Source organism: Hydra vulgaris, chromosome 07 (genome assembly GCF_038396675.1).
Source record: "Hydra vulgaris chromosome 07, alternate assembly HydraT2T_AEP".
Taxonomy (NCBI): domain Eukaryota; kingdom Metazoa; phylum Cnidaria; class Hydrozoa; order Anthoathecata; family Hydridae; genus Hydra; species Hydra vulgaris.
Genome location: NC_088926.1, coordinates 37,389,981 through 37,409,556, shown reverse-complemented (window position 1 = coordinate 37,409,556; position 19,576 = coordinate 37,389,981). Strand labels below are relative to the sequence as shown.

The window sequence follows — 19,576 nt, the reverse complement described above, 5'->3', positions numbered from 1 at the left end:
CCCCCTCCAAGCAATCATGGGGTGTTGGTTTCTTATCACAACAAGAATAAATGGTAGTATCATCAGCAAACAATGCCACCTTAGAACCTTAGATGTGAGAATATCTGGAAGATCGTTAATGTAAATTAAAAAGAGTATAGGGCCAAGGATAGAACCTTGAGGAACCCCTGAAGTTACAGAATAAGAAGAAGAGTTTTGTCCATCGAGGACAACTTTTATGCTACGATTGGAAAGGAAGGATTCAATGATCTTAAATTTGTTGCCGGATACACCATAAGAAGAAAGCTTATGGAGAAGACCAGCATGCCAAACTTTATCAAAACCTTTTGAAATGTCAAGAGCGATGGCCTTAACCTCTCCACCTTCATCTAATGCACGATAAAACCTGTCAGTTACTGTTAGCAAATCATTACAATTACTGTTAGCAAATCAGCTGTAGAACGAGAAGATCGAAATCCATATTGATGGTCAGAAAGTAAGTTATTAGATTCAAGATGAGAAATTAAGTGTTTTTTAATTAAAGATTCAAAAACCTTGCTTAAGATAGGAAGAAGACTTATGGGACGGTAGTTAGACGAATCAGATCGCTCTCCAGAATTTTTGAAGATAGGGATAACAGATGCCGCTTTCCAGCAGGCTGGAAAACAAGACTCTGATAAGCACTTGTTGAATAGTTTTGAGAGTATAGACGACAGCTCCGGAGAACACTTCTGCAAGACAATAACAGGTATGTTGTTCGGGCCACAAGCTGTAGAAGAGTCTAGGCAGGAAATCACTTTAGATACAGATGCTGGAGTGATATGAATGTCAAGCAATGGATCAACCTGTTTGTTGGCAATATCAGGTAGAACGCAACTAGTGGAATCAAGAGATGATATTGATAAAAAATTTCTAGCAAACAATTAAGCTTTGTCTTTAGGTGAGGTGACAAAGTCTGAACCATACAGGAGAGGTGGAATTATAGATTTGCCCTTATTATTGATATTATTAAAGATTCTCCAGAAGTCACGAGAGCCTAATTTTTGAGAGGAGATACAAGATTTCATGACCCGAGAATAGCGGGTTTTGGCGTTAGACAAAACCTTTTTACAATTGTTTCTAGCAGTAATAAACAGACGTCTGTTTTTTGGAGAACTGTTTCACTGATAAATATGGAAGTAACGGTTTCGATTGGCAATCGCAGCAGCACAGTGTGAGGAAAACCATGGAGGAGAGTGAGGCTTGACCTGGAATCATCGAGAGGGAATAAAAGATTCCATTCCAGCCTGAATCCACGAAGTTATGTAAGAAGCACATTTGTCGACAGACGAAAGATTTCTACCCAAGGGCCATCACGAAAAAAATCACGGAAAGAATCCCAGTCAGCTTTACTGTAGTTGTAAGAGGTTTGATAATAGGGGGATTCAGGTGATATAGAAGAATGAGATATTAGTTTTAGAGAGATCAAACTGTGATCAGAAGAACCTAAGGGTGAATGTGGAGAAACTGAGCACTGACTAGGATCAGAAACAAGACATAAGTCGAGTAGAGAAGGTAGATGATTCGGGTTGTCAGAAAAGCGAGTTGGAAAGTTGACTATTTGAGTTAGGGATTGAGAAAGGCAAAAGTTGTGGGCTTTAATGCCTGCAGAGTCACTGACACTAGAGCCAAGCCATTCAAAGTGGTGAGCATTAAAGTCACTGACAACAACTATATTAGCTGATGGATAAAGAGAGAGGGCTTGGTCAATATGATCAGAAATAACGTCAAAAAGAGTGCAGTCTTGAGATGAAGGAGAGCGATATAGAACAAAGAGAAAGGCAATAGAGTAAAGTGGTGCTAAACGAAAGCACATGAAAGAATAGTCTGTGGATTCAAACCTAGTTTTATGACAAATGGGTACCCTAAGCTGTAACAAAGGGCTCCAAATGTGGCCTCCGCAATGCACACCAAAAGTACAAACAGGGACACCATCCATGCGCAACATGGCACTGTTAATACTTTGATATTTTTCAGCTGTTGATGAAATCAGCCTCTCTGAGAGCTACCACAGAGTTCGGAAAACCTGACTACCAGCCGGCCTCAGAACCATAAAACTGAGTTTTAGAGCTGTACCCTCATTAGGAGATAATAGAATGAGTTGCCTAGTCATAAAAACAGAGACACAAGCAAAACCCATGCATTGAGTCAAAAAGATCCAGCATTCAACATCCTAAACTGGAAACAATGTATTAAAAATACATCTGCGCCAGCCTAATAGAGGAAGAAGGGGTGCGAGGCTGGTCAACAGATAGAATCTGTTTACCCCTTAAGTCTTTGCCTAGGAGGTCTTTTACAAGACAGTAGCCGGGTGCATATAACATCTGCCCAAGATGAGTATTTTTATCGAGACACCATCTCCAGTCTTTACTCAACCAAGAGCCCCAAGGCAGGCGGGAGTTTAAATAAAAGTTCAAGTTTTTGTTGTGCAAAAATAAATTTTTTTTTTCTGTATATATAACAAATTATTACTAGTTTTTTATACTTTTATTGTATACAACGTTTTCAGAAAAAGAAAAAAAAAAAGAGAATAATAAAAGATTGCTGACCCATGCTAAACGCTCACACAGTGGTCAGAAATGCTTCAAAATAAATCACAAATACTAATTTTTAAAAACAAACTTAATTTTTATGACTTAATAATTTTCAAACCTTCTAGAAAGTATACTTGGAATAATTTCTTTCTAGTGCACTGAATTAATACATTTTGTCCCATTAAAGGAGCCAGGGTAGAAGTTATTTATTACATTTTGTCCCATTAAAGGAGCCAGGGTAGAAACTGAAAAATATCAAAATATCTTTACTGTTTAAGACTAAACTTTTTAATATGTTGATTAAGTTTTACAAATTTGGAGATAATTTGCAGCTTATTCTTAAAGATGCTCAGTGTAATGGGATTAACTTGAAAGTCACAGAGAGTAAAGAATGCCAGGTCATTTTCAAAGTTGACCAAATTTAAAAAAAAAACTTTTGGTCTTTGTCCAACTTTTTCCAGTTCTGTAAAAACTTCAAAGTATTGATTAAGAATCACTTTACCATTTATGCTTAAAATCATACCCCCTATGTCCCGCTTTCAAAGTTAAACAATTCGTTGGCAACCTGAAATGCTCGGGCAAATTTACATATATTGCCATATTTTTTTCAAGGCTAAATTTTCACAAAAAAATTAAAATGTAAGATAAAAATTTGCAAGAATATAACTTTTGATTAGGATATTGTGCAAAAAAAGTTGGGTACATTAAAAAAAGTTGGGTATTCTTGTCTAAAATTTTTAAAGTTTTTAAAAATGTAATGTAGTTTTTAAAGTTTTTAAAAATGTAAAATTTTGGAAAACGTTTTATAAAAATGAACATGTTATTTGCATAGCTTAAATAATAAGTATTCCAATGAATACCCACGGGTATTATATTCATTATTTTCCAAAATTTTTGTGTAATGTTTTTAATGTTATTCCATTTCAAAAGCTATTATTTTTTCAAGTAGTCAAAAGTGTTAAAAACAAAAGAAATTAAACTTGAACTTCATGAAATTCTTGTGAAAATGGTTACAACAAAATGGTTACAACAAAATGGTTACAACAAAATGGTTACGACAAAATGGTTACAACAAAATGGTTACAACAAAATGGTTACAACAAAATGGATTTAATTATTTTTCAAAAACTATTTTGTGATAATTATGTTGTCAATGTTCTATTTCAAAAAATATTACTTTTATAATGTGTCAAAAGTGTTAAAAACCAAATAAATTTTATTTGTTTAAAATTTTTCTTTTTTGATTTTAATTTTAGCAATTTAGGAAAGAAAGCACAATTAATTTGTGGCAGCAGACTATAAGATAGTCGATGTATGTACTGAAGGCTCCGGCAGCAGGCTATTTCAGTGTGACATCAAAGATGTTAGTCTAAACATGCATTCATAATTTTATATGTGTATATATATATATATATATATATATATATATATATATATATATATATATATATATATATATATATATATATAAATACATACATACATATATATATATATGTATATATATATATATAGATATATATATGTATATTCTTATATATTATATATATTCAATTTATTTCCTTTACATTATTGTTATTGTTGTTATTATCATTGTTTTTATTGTTATTTTTACTATTATTATTATTTTTTAACTGTTTTTATTATTTTCATTATTATTATTTTCATTATTATTATTATTATTATTATTATTATTATTATTATTATTAATTATATATAAAAAAATGTTTTAGGTGTTAACTATTTGTAAATCATGATAATGTTTTGGCTACTATGATTTTTTGTAAATATCCTTATAATTTTTTTAGAATATATGATTGATTGATTTATATATATTTCATTAATATTTTTTTAAAACAGCTAAACAAAGAAGTTGCTTTAAATGTTGAAAAAAGACCTAAAGGACAAATACATATTGACAATGTAGAGTTAAATGGTAAAAAATTAGCTCTATATATACATTTTTAAATATCTTTGTATATCTATATTTATTTTATATTGATCTAATCTTTTTATTCATAACTTAACTATATACTAAAATACTGTGTTAAAAGAGAATAAATATAATTCATAATTACTGGAAAATGCTAATTCTGCTGTTGCTATCATAAAAGTTTTTTTTAAAACTATTTGGGAAATGAAGGTGGGGGAAAGTGGGATGGGGCTAAATGCAGTGTCTGCCCCCCCAGTGTTTTAGTTGGGAGGCTATCACCCCCTCCGCCCCCTTCCCTTTTCCTACGCTAGTGTGTGTGTGTGTGTATATATATATATATATATATATATATATATATATATATATATATATATATATATATATATATATATATATAATACAATTCATAATACAATTCATAATTAAATCAAATTAAAAATAATTTAATATTTATAACAAGTAATATGTATATATATATATTAGGGGTATTCAAAAAAAGTGAATTTTCAAATCTAAAAAACCATACCCCCTAAATTTGGGGCAAATATATAAAAAATGAGCCTCACAAAGTTTGAGCGCTGTTCGTTCACTTTTGACCCCCCCTCAAGCTAATAATTTAGGGGAAAATTGACCGAAAAGTGGTCGTTTTCGGGCGTCTTGAGGGAGGGGCAATTTTTTTTTTTTTCAAATTTTTTTTTTCTGCTATATATATATAGGCCTATATTTTTGTTTAAAAATATATGGTTTTTTCCTTACTTCTCAAAAATCTATGTTTGGTGATATTGAAAATCATGAAAATTGGTATTTTTTTAAATATATTTTCTCTTATGCCTAATGTTGTATACATATATCTTCGTATAAATTCTGATAGTTTAAAACTTTGAATTTTTCTAATAAATACAGATTAGTACATACAATAAACATTGAAAATGAGTGAAGCACAACTTAGGTCAATGAAAAAGGAACTTTTTATTATAAAAGAGGCAAAACCAGCTATATCAGGTATAAACATTTTTATTAATATTGGAATTATAATGAGTCATTAGTTGCTAAAAAATTTATTTTATTTATAAAATATAAATTTTTCTATTTAGATATACAACTTCTAACAGGCTTGGATATACTTCAACAATTAATATATAACCAACAATGTCGATCTGTATCAATATCAAGTATTATTGCTTGTCCCCCAAAAAAAAAATTTTCTAGATGTTTGGAGAGTTGTTGTGAATGTATTTTGTCTAAAATCAAGAGACCCTGGATTAAAGCTGGATTTGATGTGTTAACTGATTTAAGTTTAGTTAAAAAACTTTTTAAATTGCATAATTCCTATTCCAACTTGAAAAAAAAATGCAAAAAGGGGAAATAGTGGTGATTTGGCTAAACAAAACGAGTTTGAGATTGAAATAAAAAAACTTTTTTGGGCTGGTAATTCTAATCTCAAAGACACAATCAGTAAAGATAAAAAAAGATCACTAAAAGACAAGATTGAAGATCTAAAATTTCTTGAAGATCAGGAAAATGAAAGAAAGTTTATTATTGGTTCAGAGGATATTAAATTTAGAAAAAAGGTATTCAATACTTTTAATTAATTACTTTAGCTCTTTCTCAAGCTCTATTAATTCTTTTTTCCACTAATTTTAAAATTAAAAACTAAAACTACATTTATTCTGTTAATTAGGCAAAAGAAAGCATCAGGAAGAAAAATCGTTTACAGCCTAAGATTTGATGAGAGATTATGTACCCAACGTTGAACTTATAGACACAATTCTAAGCGATGATTCTTCAATTGAATCTGATTTCGAGCCAGGTGATTGGTATCATATAGAAGTCTCTGAAAACCCAGACACAGTAATTGCAAAAATTCCAAAAGATATTTTTGCTGGTAATGTTTCACTTACTGCTACAGCCTGTGATATATCACCAAATGTTTTACAGAAGGTAACAAATGCAGTTCTATATCAATCAGGTGTTGATCTTAAAGAAGTTAAAAGCAGTCAGTCTACCGCATATAGAAAAATGAAAAAAGAAAATGAAAACATAGCAAAAATTTCAAAAGAAGATGTTAAAGCAGCCATAGACGCATCTCCATATCCATGTATAATTCATTTTGATGATTCATTTGACCTTGTTTGAGCTAACAAAGGAAAAATGTTAAAGAGGGATAGAATGGCTGTTTTAGTTAACATTAATGGACAGACTTACCTACTTGGAGTACCTCCACTAGCGTCATCCACTGGTGAAGATCAGTTCTTAGGTGTAATGAACTTAATTAAGGAGTATCAACTTAGGTCAAAAACTAGAGGAATATGCTTTGATACAACATCATCCAACACTGGGACGAATAAAGGATCAGTTTCCAGAATATCTCAAGAACTGGATAAGTATCTCCTCCAAATAGCATGTAGGCATCATGTGACTGAATTAAGAAAGCTTCACTTTCGGAAATTAGTGACCAATGAAGAAACTAGTGGACCTGATAATCCTCTTTTCAAAAAGTTTAAAAATATTTTTGAAGAACCTAATTTTAACTATAATTCAGTTCTACTGTTACGGTTTGATTGGAATAAGGTTAAAAGCAGTTTTTTAGAAAAGGCAGCTATGAAGTCATTAACATTTTGCAAAGCATACGTTAGTAAACCAGGTATTATAAGAGATGATAGAAGTGAGCTTGCCAAATTAGTTATCACGTACTTATCCCCTATAACATATAAAGTAAGAAAAACTGGTGCTATTCATCATGCAAGATTTTTAGGAAAAGCAATTTATTATCTAAAGCTTTGGCTTTTATCCAATCAACTTACGTTTGTTCAGGAAAATGATAAACTGAAAATTGAAATTAAGCTTATTACAGAATTTATTGTTTGCTTTTATGCAAAATGGTATCTACAATCTGAGGATGTCATCAAAGCTCCTTTTCTTGACATTACAGCCATACATCAAATGCATCTGTACAAGAAGGTATGTACAAACCCAATAGCTGTCGATGCTGTATTAGAGTCTCAGTATAAACACTGTTGGTATTTGGATTCAACAATGATACCTTTAGCTTTGCTAGATGATGAGTTAGCATCAGAGGAGAAGGCAAAATTGCATCAGCAATTCTGACATTTGATATGCCTAGCTCTGACTATTATAAGCCTGAGAATAAAGTAAAGCAAGATATCAAGGAAATTTATAAAATGAATACAAAAATTGGGAAAAAACCACCATCCTTGTCTGCCTTGGTTGATGTCTTTTCTTACCTGATTTTTGACATGATTAGGTTTGATAAGCAACAAGTTCAAGACTGGCTCTCACTTCCACCAAACTATTGGCATACTCAGTCATGCTTCAAAAGTTTTCAAAAATATGCTGAAACTTTGATTTTTGTAAATGACCATTCAGAACGGTCAATAGGTATGATGGGGCAGTATATTCATAGATATTCTGATGAAACTGAAAAGCACAACAGATTGCTAACTGTGGACAAAGTTCGATCTGTATTCAGATCACAAGAACAAAAATCCGGTACAATTTCAAACATTAAGTTTAATGATGGACTTGGTGTGATGCGAAAAAAGATAAAGAGTTAAACTTGATTATTATTAGATTTGTAAATTTTTTTTCTGTTATAAAACTTGAATATAAGTTTATAATTTTATTTATTCTTGCTCATTTTGATTTTTCAATATAGATAAATAGTGTTTTTTTCAATATAGATAAACAACATTGCTGAGGTCACAACCAACAACTGTTCATTCTTTCTGGCAAAATGAAGTTGGTTGCTCCCTCTGGTATGTCTTGGGAATAGTTAGAGAGGCCTTGTGTGTATATGTTAATACACACAAGGCTTATAAATATATATATGTATATATATATATATATATATATATATATATATATATATATATATATATATATATATATATATATATATATATATATATATATATATATATATATATATATATATATATATATATATATATATATATATATATATAAATCTAACTTTAACTAAAAAAATTCTGATTTTCATGATTTTCAATACCACCAAACATAGATTTTTGAGAAGTAGGAAAAAAACCATATATTTTTTAACAAAAATATAGGCCTATATACATATAGCAGAAAAAAAAATTTGAAAAAAAAAAAAATTACTCCTCCCTCAAGGTGCCCGAAAATTACCACTTTTCGGTCAATTTTCCCCTAAATTTTTAACTTGAGGGGGGTAAAAAAGTGATCGGACAGCGCTCAAACTTTGCGAGGCTCATTTTTTATACATTTGCCCCAAATTTAGGGGTATGGTTTTTTAGATTTGAAAATTCACTTTTTTTGAATACCCCTAGTATATATATATATATATATATATATATATATATATATATATATATATATATATATATATATATATATATATATATATATATATATATATATATATATATATATATATATATATATACAATGAAAAATGTATGTCAAACAAAATCTCAACTTCAAAAAAAATTTTTTTATATATTTCTTTAAAGGTTTCTAAGAAATTAGTACAAAATATATTCAACACTAGAGGCCTTTCAATGTTTCATCAGTAGTGTTAGTTTAAGTGCTGTTAAGTACAAATTTATTTATTTTTTGTTACAAAAGTATTTTTTAATCAATTAATGTATTGTTGCTATTAGTTAGCATTGTCTAATATTTTTTAAAAACAGGAAGTGTTAGTTAAAAGTATCATGCTTTTGTTTATGCAAATGACTTTCATAAGATAATAAATTTTTATCACTTTTAAGTTCCAGAAATACAAAAAGCTGGAAAAATGGTTCCATTATTTCTTTATTTATACGTTGGCAATCATATACATGATTGTCAAACCTGTCTGTTGAATGGCTAGTTCTGCAACTTGAAATATGACCATTAGTGCGATTTCTCAAATTGTTTGTTTTTCCAGTATACGTTGATTGACCATTACAAGACAAACATTTTAGATAATAAATGACATTCTTGCTGCTACAAGTAATGTGACTTTTGATGTTCCAAATAGTACCGTTGGATGTTACGAAATTATTTACCTCTTGTAGGTAAAATAAACAAATTTTGCAACGACTATCATTACATTTAAAAATTCCTATCTTTTTGTTATTAGATGTTGTGGAATTAAATTTAGCGGAAGTAAGTTGTCTCAGTAAATTTGGTGGTTGTTTGTAAGCTATTACAGGATTTATGTTAGAAAATATTTTTTGTATTCTTTCACTGGTGTATAAACTGAGTAGAAGTTTGGTTTTAGTTAATATAGGTTGGCAATTTAGGTTGCTGTAAAATGTAGTGACTAAAGGAACGACTTTATTAGGTTTCTTTTGTTGAGCTGGTCCTTGTAGTTTTGCATTATGAAATGCTTTTTCAATAACAATGTCTGGATAATTACATTCTTTCAGCCATAATTTAAGCTCTGCTAAACGCAGGTTTTCGGTGATATAATGAGATGTAAATACAATTATTCTTTTTGCAAGACTATAAGGGATGTTCTTTTTGGTGTGGTAAGGATGATGACTGTTAAAATTAAGATAATCGTGTGTGTTTGTTTCTTTATAAAATATGTCAGTTTTGATATATTTGTTATTTTGAAGAATAACAGAAATGTCTAAAAAATTAATTAAATTATAAATATTTTATTTTTCAACTAATTCAATGCCATAGTCAATTGTGAAGGTAATTGAATTGTTTAATTCGACGAGTGACAATTTAAATTTGTTTATATCTAAGTGTTTAGGCCATATGTTAAAACCATCATCAACATATCTAAAGTAGAACTGTTCATAAGTATGAACCTCGTCATTGGAAAAAAATCTTGGTAGAATTTTTGGAAAAAGTATTGTTTCTTCTAAGAAACCTATTGAAAGACATGCATAGTCTGGTGCAAAGTCTGTACCCATGGCTGTACCTGTGATTTGGTGAAATAATTGATTATCAAAGAGGAAATTATTGTTTTTTAAAATAAATGATGCTGATTCTATAATGAAATTGGTAGTAATTTGTTCAGGTATTAGATTTTTATGTTTTTCAACCCAAAATTTTAATGCTTCTAAACCAAGGTTGTGGGGTATTGTAGTGTAAAGGTTAACAATGTCACATGTTAGTATAATACTATCTAGCTCTACTTTTTTAGGAATTTTTCTTAAGAAGTCCCAATCATCTTTTATATAAGTTTTTTGCTTCCGTACAATAGGAGATAGAATTATGTGCAGAAATTGGCTTAAATGTGACGTAGGTGAGTCAATTCCTGCAATAATAGGTCGACCCTTTAAATTGATTGGTGGTTGCATTTCAATAACTAGAGAATTAGACTCTTGAACTTTTTTGATTATTTCTTTACATTTGTGAATTTTGGGAATTACATAAAAATTGCTTGATTTCCATTCAAATTTGGTAATGTAGTCTATCTCGTTTTGTGTGAAGCATTTATGTTTATCAATCATTTTTAAATGATTTTTGAAAATATATATATATATATATATATATATATATATATATATATATATATATATATAATAAATATTATATGTACTAAAACACCTTAATTTCCATGTTTTGACACATTTTGAAAGTTTTTTCTTGTTTCCATGTTTCCACATTTCCATGTTTTGACACATTTTGAAAGTTTTTCCTTAAAAAAATGCTCATTTGATTTTGATTTTGTTTGTGTCATTGTTTTTTGGTGATCAATTTGGTCATTTTGTGATTCGTGGATTTGGTGATTTTATGTTCACACTATATTGGTTGTGTTGGGTAAACTAGCTGCTAAAGGTTATACGGTTTTTTGTGTGTATTTTGATTTAAAATGCAAAATAACAATATAAACTTATCTTATAAATAATTGCAAGCATGATATTGTAGTGATATAACATGATATTGCAGTGATATTGCAGTGATATAACAAAATAGTCAAAAGTTTCCTTGTTTGGAACTATAAAGTTTTCCTTACTTAATCAGTAATAACATTAACGGGTTGTAGAAATGTTCAAGCGCAATTTAAAAATAATTAGTAACAACCATAATCCCTAAAAATTATACTTTATTTAGTGATTTTTAATCAATAAATTAAGAAAACGTCATAACAGTTGAAGCTTTTATACAATTTTTTGTTTATAGGGTTTCAGTTTGTCAGGGTAATATCAATCCTATTATAAGTTTTGAATGAACTGTTTAAATTTTCACTATAAAGATAAAAATTATTTTTAATCAGTTTTTGTTGATTTTACTGGGTTTTTTAAAAAAAAAAACAACCTGTTCTGATTAAGGAGTCAAAGTGTTCCAATTTAGGGAACCAGCTGCCTTGATTGGAACAAAATGGTATCTTTGCAAAAATAAATTTATTTCCAATAATAGTGCACTCAATCAAGTCAAATTATGGATAATAGTATGGTAGGATTGCCTTAATCAAATCATAAATGTTTTCATAGTTATGTCATTTTTGGTTAATAAATATTTATTCCTAAAGTATTTCAATTTAGGCAACTCTCCCCTATATATATATACTATAGCGGCATAAAGTAAGTATACACCATTGAGTTTTGCATACATTTATTATTTTAAGCAATTAAAAACACTGTAAATTGTTGCAAACACAATTTTTATTTATCAGAATCATCAAAAACAACACTCTGTATCAAGAACATGCAGTTTGATCAATATTTAGTATGGTAACCTTGCGCTTTAATAACATGTTTCATACGGTTTGGCATTGACTCAAACAGGCGAGTAATTGTAACATCATCAATATTGTTCCATGCATCTTGCAAAATTAACCAAAGACTATCCAAGTTTGATGGCCTCTTTCCTTCAATGTTCTTTGCCATAACACTCCACAAATTTTCAATCGGATTCATGTCCGGGCTCTGAGCAGGCCAATCAAGTACTGCCACCTGATTACGCCAAAGAAAATCTGTGACAGTCTTGGCCTTGTGGCATGGTGCATTGTCATGCTGAAAGAAGAACGAGTTAAGTTGCCCAAACAGTGCACTAGCAGAAGGAAACATTGTGTTTTGTAGTACATCAATGTACTGGTGTTGGTTCATACTTCCAGTACATCGATAATAGTGCCCAAGCCCATACCCAGACATACACCCCCAAATCATTAAAGCTTTCCTCCATGCTTGACAGTTGGCGCAATACAGTTTTTACTGAATTTTTCACCAACTCTTCTTCGCACAATTACTCGTTTGGAACTAAGGAACAACTCGAAAGAAGTTTCATCACTGAACAGGACATGTTTCCAATCATCTACTGTCAAGTCTTTGTGTGCTTTGGCAAATGCCAATCGTCGACAAACGTTTGTAGCTGAAAGCAGTGGCTTCTTTGCAGCCACACATCCACGAAGACCTGCTTTCAGAAGGCGCTGACGTGCAGTTCGAGTTGCCAGAGTAACCCCATGTTCTTCAGAAAGTTTTCGACCGAGTTGAGGAACAGTGAGTCTATGATCCTGCAAGGACATTCGAACTAACACTCTGTCAGTGTGTGGAGTTGTTTTCTTTGGTCTTCCAGATCGCCTCTTATCAGCTGTTGAACCAGTTTCGATATGTTTATCTATTATTTTCTTAATACCCATTGGTGTTGCTTTAAGTTCTCTGGCTATTTTTCTTAAACTTGCACCTGTTTCTGCCAAGAACACTGCGCGAAGTCTTTCTTCTGTTGTCAGTCGACGATATTTGGGCATACCTTCAAATATAAAAATGAATAATTACACAAAATATATCAGACAAATAGCCAAATATGAATAATGAAAAACCAAAGACATTAATTAATCAGTATTAGCTTAAACTAACAAATTGTAGTTAAAAATTCTCTAAAACCCAACATGCATCTCAACAATGGATAATAATAATTTATTAATGACTTGGCCTAAAGTCAAAACTGGTCAGAACCATTTTGAAAGTTTTTAAGACAATAAAAAAAAGTTATTTGTTAATTGTTATTAAAAACTTAATTATAATAACAATACTATAACATTGTAAAACAATTACTAACCTTGTCTTCAAAATTTGCACAATTAAACAATACAAAGTTAACTCTTTAAAGTTTAATTTTTAGTACACAATATGAGTCACACTTGCTATTGTAAACAGGAAGTGCAAAGAATATTGATTAAGTAAATTCACAGAATGCAAAATTGCTTCTATTATGTTTCTAAAAATAAGAAATACCACATTAAACTATTATTTTTACGATTTGGGTTGGGTGTATACTTACTTTCTGCCGCAATAATATATATATATATATATATATATATATATATATATATATATATATATATATATATATATATATATATATATATATATATGTATATATATATATTTATATATATATATTTCTATATATATCTATATTTATACATATATATATATATATATACATATATATATATATATATATATTTACATATATATATATACATATATATATATATATATTTACATATATATATCTATATATCTATATTTATATATATATATATATATATATATATATTTATATATATTTATTTATATTCATATCTCTCTCTCTCTCTCTCTCTCTCTCTCTCTCTCTCTCTCTCTCTCTCTCTCTAAATGTCCTAATGGGTTAGTAGTGAGAAAGCTATAAAACCTTCTAATTACCTTAATATTAAGTAATTTTAAAATTCGCTTATCTTTATATCAAGTAAATATAAAAAGTAGTAAATATATCAATAAATATAAAAATGCAGTTTTTCAATTATAATCTTTTTAAAAACATACTTCTTAAACTTCAGTCCTTATAAAAAAGTTGATATGCTATAATTTTATTTCAAATCTCTTAAATTTGTACCAATGTAAAATATTTTAGAAAATTTGAAAATATTTAATTCATATATATTTATTTTTTTCTAATGCTCTTCTTCATTGTTGATACACCCCCCCCCCTCCCTGAGACATGACAAAAAAATTCTTCTGCAAGAATTTTTTTTCGTGTCTCCAATTCAGTTTTGTTTTGACCAAATGCTTCCTTCCTCTAAATTTTGTACTCATAATGATCATTTTTGCTATTGATAAATTTCATTTTATTTCAAAAAAAATTTAATTTTTTTGTATCTTTAAGCTCCATTGTATACTTAAGCTTGATATTTTGCTGATTGATAATTACAAGTAACTTGTTAGCTTGTTCAATTGTTAGCTTGTTCAATTGTTAGCTTGTTCAATTGTTAGCTTGTTCAATTGTTAGCTTGTTCAATTGTTAGCTTGTTCAATTTGTTCATATGTAGCTGTCATCAAGGTATCACAAAAAAATTTGTATATAAAAATTTTTATTTGATGAAATGGCTGTTGCATTTCATTTAAGGTGTTGCAAAATATCTTTAGATGTAACAACCAATAAAGCGCGATCAGTTCAAAATTTTCCAGTTGGTGATTAGATTAATTGTAATCATTATTGCATATTTAAAATAAAATCTGTTGCTTCTTTAGTTGGTACAGATGGGTATATGTTTTTAACATATGGCAGATTTCAGTCATAAATACTTGTATAATTTTAATATGCACATGCATTGACATGTGTGTGACACATACATTTATAATTTATTATTTTATGTATTTTTAAAAATTTTATTTATATTAATAATAAAATAAATTATTTTAATTTATTGAATTTATTTAAGCTTATCTTTTTCTCATTAGTTTCCACAAAAAACAATTTTCTTCCTCAAAACGTTATTTCTCCTAAAGATGAAGGTGTTCTTTCATCTAGTGAAATAAGAGTTGGAAAGCTTAAAATTCCTGAAGTTTTTACTGTAAGAGTTTTTAAATCTTTTTTTTTTTCAATTATTACTATAATTATTACAAAAATTATTATTGAATTATTATTATTTATTTTTATTTTATTTTTAATATTTTGTTTATTTTTGTAAATATTTTGGAGAATTTTTTAACTTCATATTTTTTTCTAAATTAATTTTTTTTCTTCCTTTTTTTAATTATTATTCTAAATCACTCCCAACAAAGCTGCAAGCAAACTCTATTAAGTTGGGAGCTACAACAAAGAATAATGTTAAAATGCAAGGAAACAGTTGACAGAAGACTTGAAGTGTTGAAGGTTGTATGAATCAGGAAAGCATGAAGATGGGAAAGAGTTTCATAGGGTTTCAAAGTGTAGAGAAAAAAACAAGGTGAATAAAAGTTTTTAGAGCATGCTGGACAGATACAGTAAAAGCATGAGACTTTGCTGAATGACGAGTCAAACAAGAATAAGTTTTAGTTTATGGAACTAGAGATAATAGCTCCTTTGAACAGCGATCATGATAATATTTGTAGAAAAGAGATAGAGATGCAGCTTTACTGCTATGGGAAACAGTTCTAAGCGATCGATTTTTTGTCAAGACATGAGTATAAAGTTGAGTCATCAGCAAATAGAGCTACTTTAGATGTAAGGTTGTCTGGTAGATCATTGATGTAGATAAGAAACAAAACAGAACCAAGGATAGAACCTTAAGGTACACCAGAAGTTACTGGAAATGAAAAAGAGTGTTGGCCTTTGAGGATAACTTTAACAAAGTAGTAAGAAAAAAAAATTTGATAATCTAAAAAACTTTTTTAGATAAACCATAAGATGCTTTTGGAGAAAACCAGCATGCCAAACATTTTAAAAAGCTTTAGATATGTCAAGTGTAATAGCTCTAGCCTCACTGCCTCCATCTAATGCTTGATAAAATCTGTCACAGCAGTTAGCAAGTTGTTAGCAACCTCCATTTAGTGCACAATAAAATCTTTCAGTAACAGTAGCTACCAAGTCAGCCATAGAGTGCAAAGATTGATAACTGTATTAATTGTATAACAGTAAGTTATTTGAAGATGGGATGTTAAAAATTTATTGATCAAAGACTCAAAGACCTTGCCAATAACAGATAGAAGACTGATTGGATGATAGTTAGAGGGGTCAGAACATTCTCTAGAGTTTTTAGAAATTGGAACCGCAGATGCCATTTTCCAGCAGGCAGGAAAACAAAGTTAAGTCAACCCTTATTAAATAGTTTAGAAAAAATTGAAGAGAATTATGAAGAACACTTTTGTAAGACTATGACAGGATTGTTGTCTGAACAAAATCGCATAAGAGTTTAATTGAAATATGACTTAATCAAAAGAAGCCTGAGTGATTTGAATGTTTAACATGTTTAACTGTTTAATTGGAATGGAAAAGTATAACTATAAGATTCAAGAGTCGAAAAAAAAGTTCTATGGAAGTAGTTCTGCCTTATCTTTAACAGAGGGTAATAAGATCAGTTCCATGAATGAGAGATCTACCTTTGTTAATGACACTGTTAAAGATTTTAAAGTCTTAAGAACCTAACATCTGAGATTTAGTTTACTAGATTTAGTGAACTTAGACTAATGAAGCTTAGCACCAGACAGCATCTTTTTATATCAATTTCTTGCAATAATAAAGAGGCGTATGTTCTTAATAGATTTGTTTTTTTTGCAAAAAGATGAAAAAAATTATTAGGATTTGATATAGCAGCTGCACAAGAAGGTAAAAACCAAGGAGTAGAATGAGGCTTGACATGGAACTGACTAAAAGGAATAAAAGCTTTTATTCCTACCTGGATCCAAAAAGTTATGTAGGAGGCAGAAGGAAAAGACATCAGCTAAAAAACCATCACAAACAAAACTACAAAAATATACCGCAATACTTACCATTATCTTTAGGATAATGGTAAGTATTGCGGTAATAGGTACGAAGTTACGAGTACGAAGAATAAGTATGAGATAAATATGAGATTTAGAAGAATAAGATTTATTGTAAATTGTATCCTTGCATGGTTGGAACCACCTAAAGGAGAAAAAAGGAGAAGCTGAACACAAGATAGGATCAGAAACAAGACACAAATCAAGGAGAGAAGATAAGTTATTAGGGTTATCTGAAAAACGAATCACAAAGTTAACTATCTAAGTAAGAGATTCAGATATTCTGGAATTTAAGCTTTAGTGCCAGCAGGGTCAGCGCCATTATAGCCAACCCATTCAGTGTGATGAGCATTAAATTCATAAATAACAACAGTATTGGCAGAGGTGTAAAGAGAAAGGGCATCCTCAATTTGATCAGAAATTATATCTAAAAGATTGCATTGATGAGAAGAAGGAGAATGATAAAGAATAAAGAAAGAAATGATAGATTGAAGAGGTGCTAAGCGGAAGCTCATAAAAGAATGGTCAAAAGAGCAAAACATTTACCATTAGCTTTACTGCGTAACTGTTTAATGTGTTCCCCAAACTTTAAATTTTTATCAATTGTTATACCAAGTAGTTTTACCTTATATATATGTATATGTATATATATATATATATATATATATATATATATATATATATATATATATATATATATATATATATATATATATATATATATATATATATATATATATATGTATACATATATATATATATGTATATATATGTATACATATATATATATATATATATATATATATATATATATATATGTATATTAAATATTAAACAACTGTTTTTTTGTAAAGTTGAATGTTGTAAGAATTTTAGCCTATATGGTCATAATCTAAAAGTTTTAAGAATTAACTTTTATGTTATTAGTTAAGCCTCTGCTTGTTGCATGTTTACATACAGTATTGGACAAAACATTTGCAACCAACATCGAACAATGCTAAAAAGTGTTCCTAATTTTACATGTCTTAAAAGCGAAACGAATTATACTACCACAGCAAACAGTTCAAGAGTCTGGAGTCATAGCATGCCATGACAAGAGCAATCAGGTGACAGCACACAGGCAGAATTTTGTTGACAAGTGCCATTTTGCAGCGGACAAAACAAGTGCAACTTTTTTGGTTTGTTACATTTTCTTAAGTCTGGTCCGTGTCAACGTCACGGAAGTTTTTTAATAATTAAAGGAAGTATCCAGAAGTTTCCAGAAGTTTCCAGAAGCATGCAGAAGCTTCCAGAAGTTTCCAGAAGAAGCATCTGGAAGCATCCAGTAGCATCCAGAAACATTCAGAAGCATCCAGATGCATCCAGAAGCTTCCAGAAGCATCGAAAAGAAGCATCTAGAATCTTCCAGAACAGGTTCACTCAGGTTCATTTTACTATATAAGGGACATGTAAATCGACATTTAATTCAGTCAGTATATGGAAATCAATATGCCAGAATTATTAAGACAGTTTATCGAAGCGAGTTTTATTAAATTGTTTTATCGAAGAACATCAATACAAGAAGTGAAATACAACAAGTGCTTCATTACATCAATACATTCCACATCCAACCAAGACGTTGTGTTTCACAGAGCATTATTGTATCATCACAAGGTAAATGTAACACGGTAAGCCTTGAGAAGCGTGATTATTTATTTTTATTATTTTTATGACTTCAAGTGCAAAAATGGTTCCCGCCAGTCTTGGATTGGAACTAAGAAAATTATTGGCGATTACGTTAGTGGAATGTCACAAAAAAGTACTTGTGATAAATATCGCGTGAAAAAAAGGACTGTATCAAGACTATGTTCTAAATATCGTTCTAAGGGGAAGTTGGCAGCAAATAACAAATGTGGAAGACCGCGTTCACCACTTCTAGAGAGGATTCTATGATCGTCAGATCCGTCAAGAAGGATCCCTGGATATCATCAGTCGAGATACAAAAGCAATTAGAGCTGCCTGTATCGGACCGAACAATCAGACGACGTGCTGTTGAAGCCGGATTGTTTTCTCGACGCCCTGCAAAGAAACCGCTGCTTTCACTAAAAAACTAGAAGAAACGACTCCTTTTTGCTACATCTCATATTGAATGGAATGTGCAGAAATGGCGAACTGTCCTGTTCAGTGATGAATCAAAGTTCAACATCATTGGGAGCAATGGCATTTGCCGTGCATGTCGACCAGCTAGAAAACGCCTCGATTTACGTTACTGCCAGAAGACCGTGAAGCATGGTGGAGGTAATGTAATGGTCTAGGGGTGTTTTTCTGCTAACGGTCTAGGTCCAATACATCGAAACGATGGAATAATGGACCGTTTCATGTATAAAAATATCCTGAAAGATGTTATGTTACCTCATGCTGAATGGAATATGCCAATAAAA

The 19,576-nt window shown here is 30.0% G+C and overlaps 1 protein-coding gene across 4 annotated transcripts in view; it reads left to right on the top strand.

The window, feature by feature from the left end:
- The window catches only part of LOC100210173 (uncharacterized), a 133,301-nt gene that overhangs the window by 67,271 nt on the left and 46,454 nt on the right, over positions 1-19,576 (top strand). For all 4 annotated transcript variants that reach the window (XM_065801791.1, XM_065801793.1, XM_065801790.1 and 1 more), the window contains exons 22-23: positions 4,413-4,488; positions 15,156-15,268. In XM_065801791.1, coding sequence (XP_065657863.1) covers positions 4,413-4,488; positions 15,156-15,268 — 189 coding nt within the window. The remainder of the gene's footprint in view (positions 1-4,412; positions 4,489-15,155; positions 15,269-19,576) is intronic.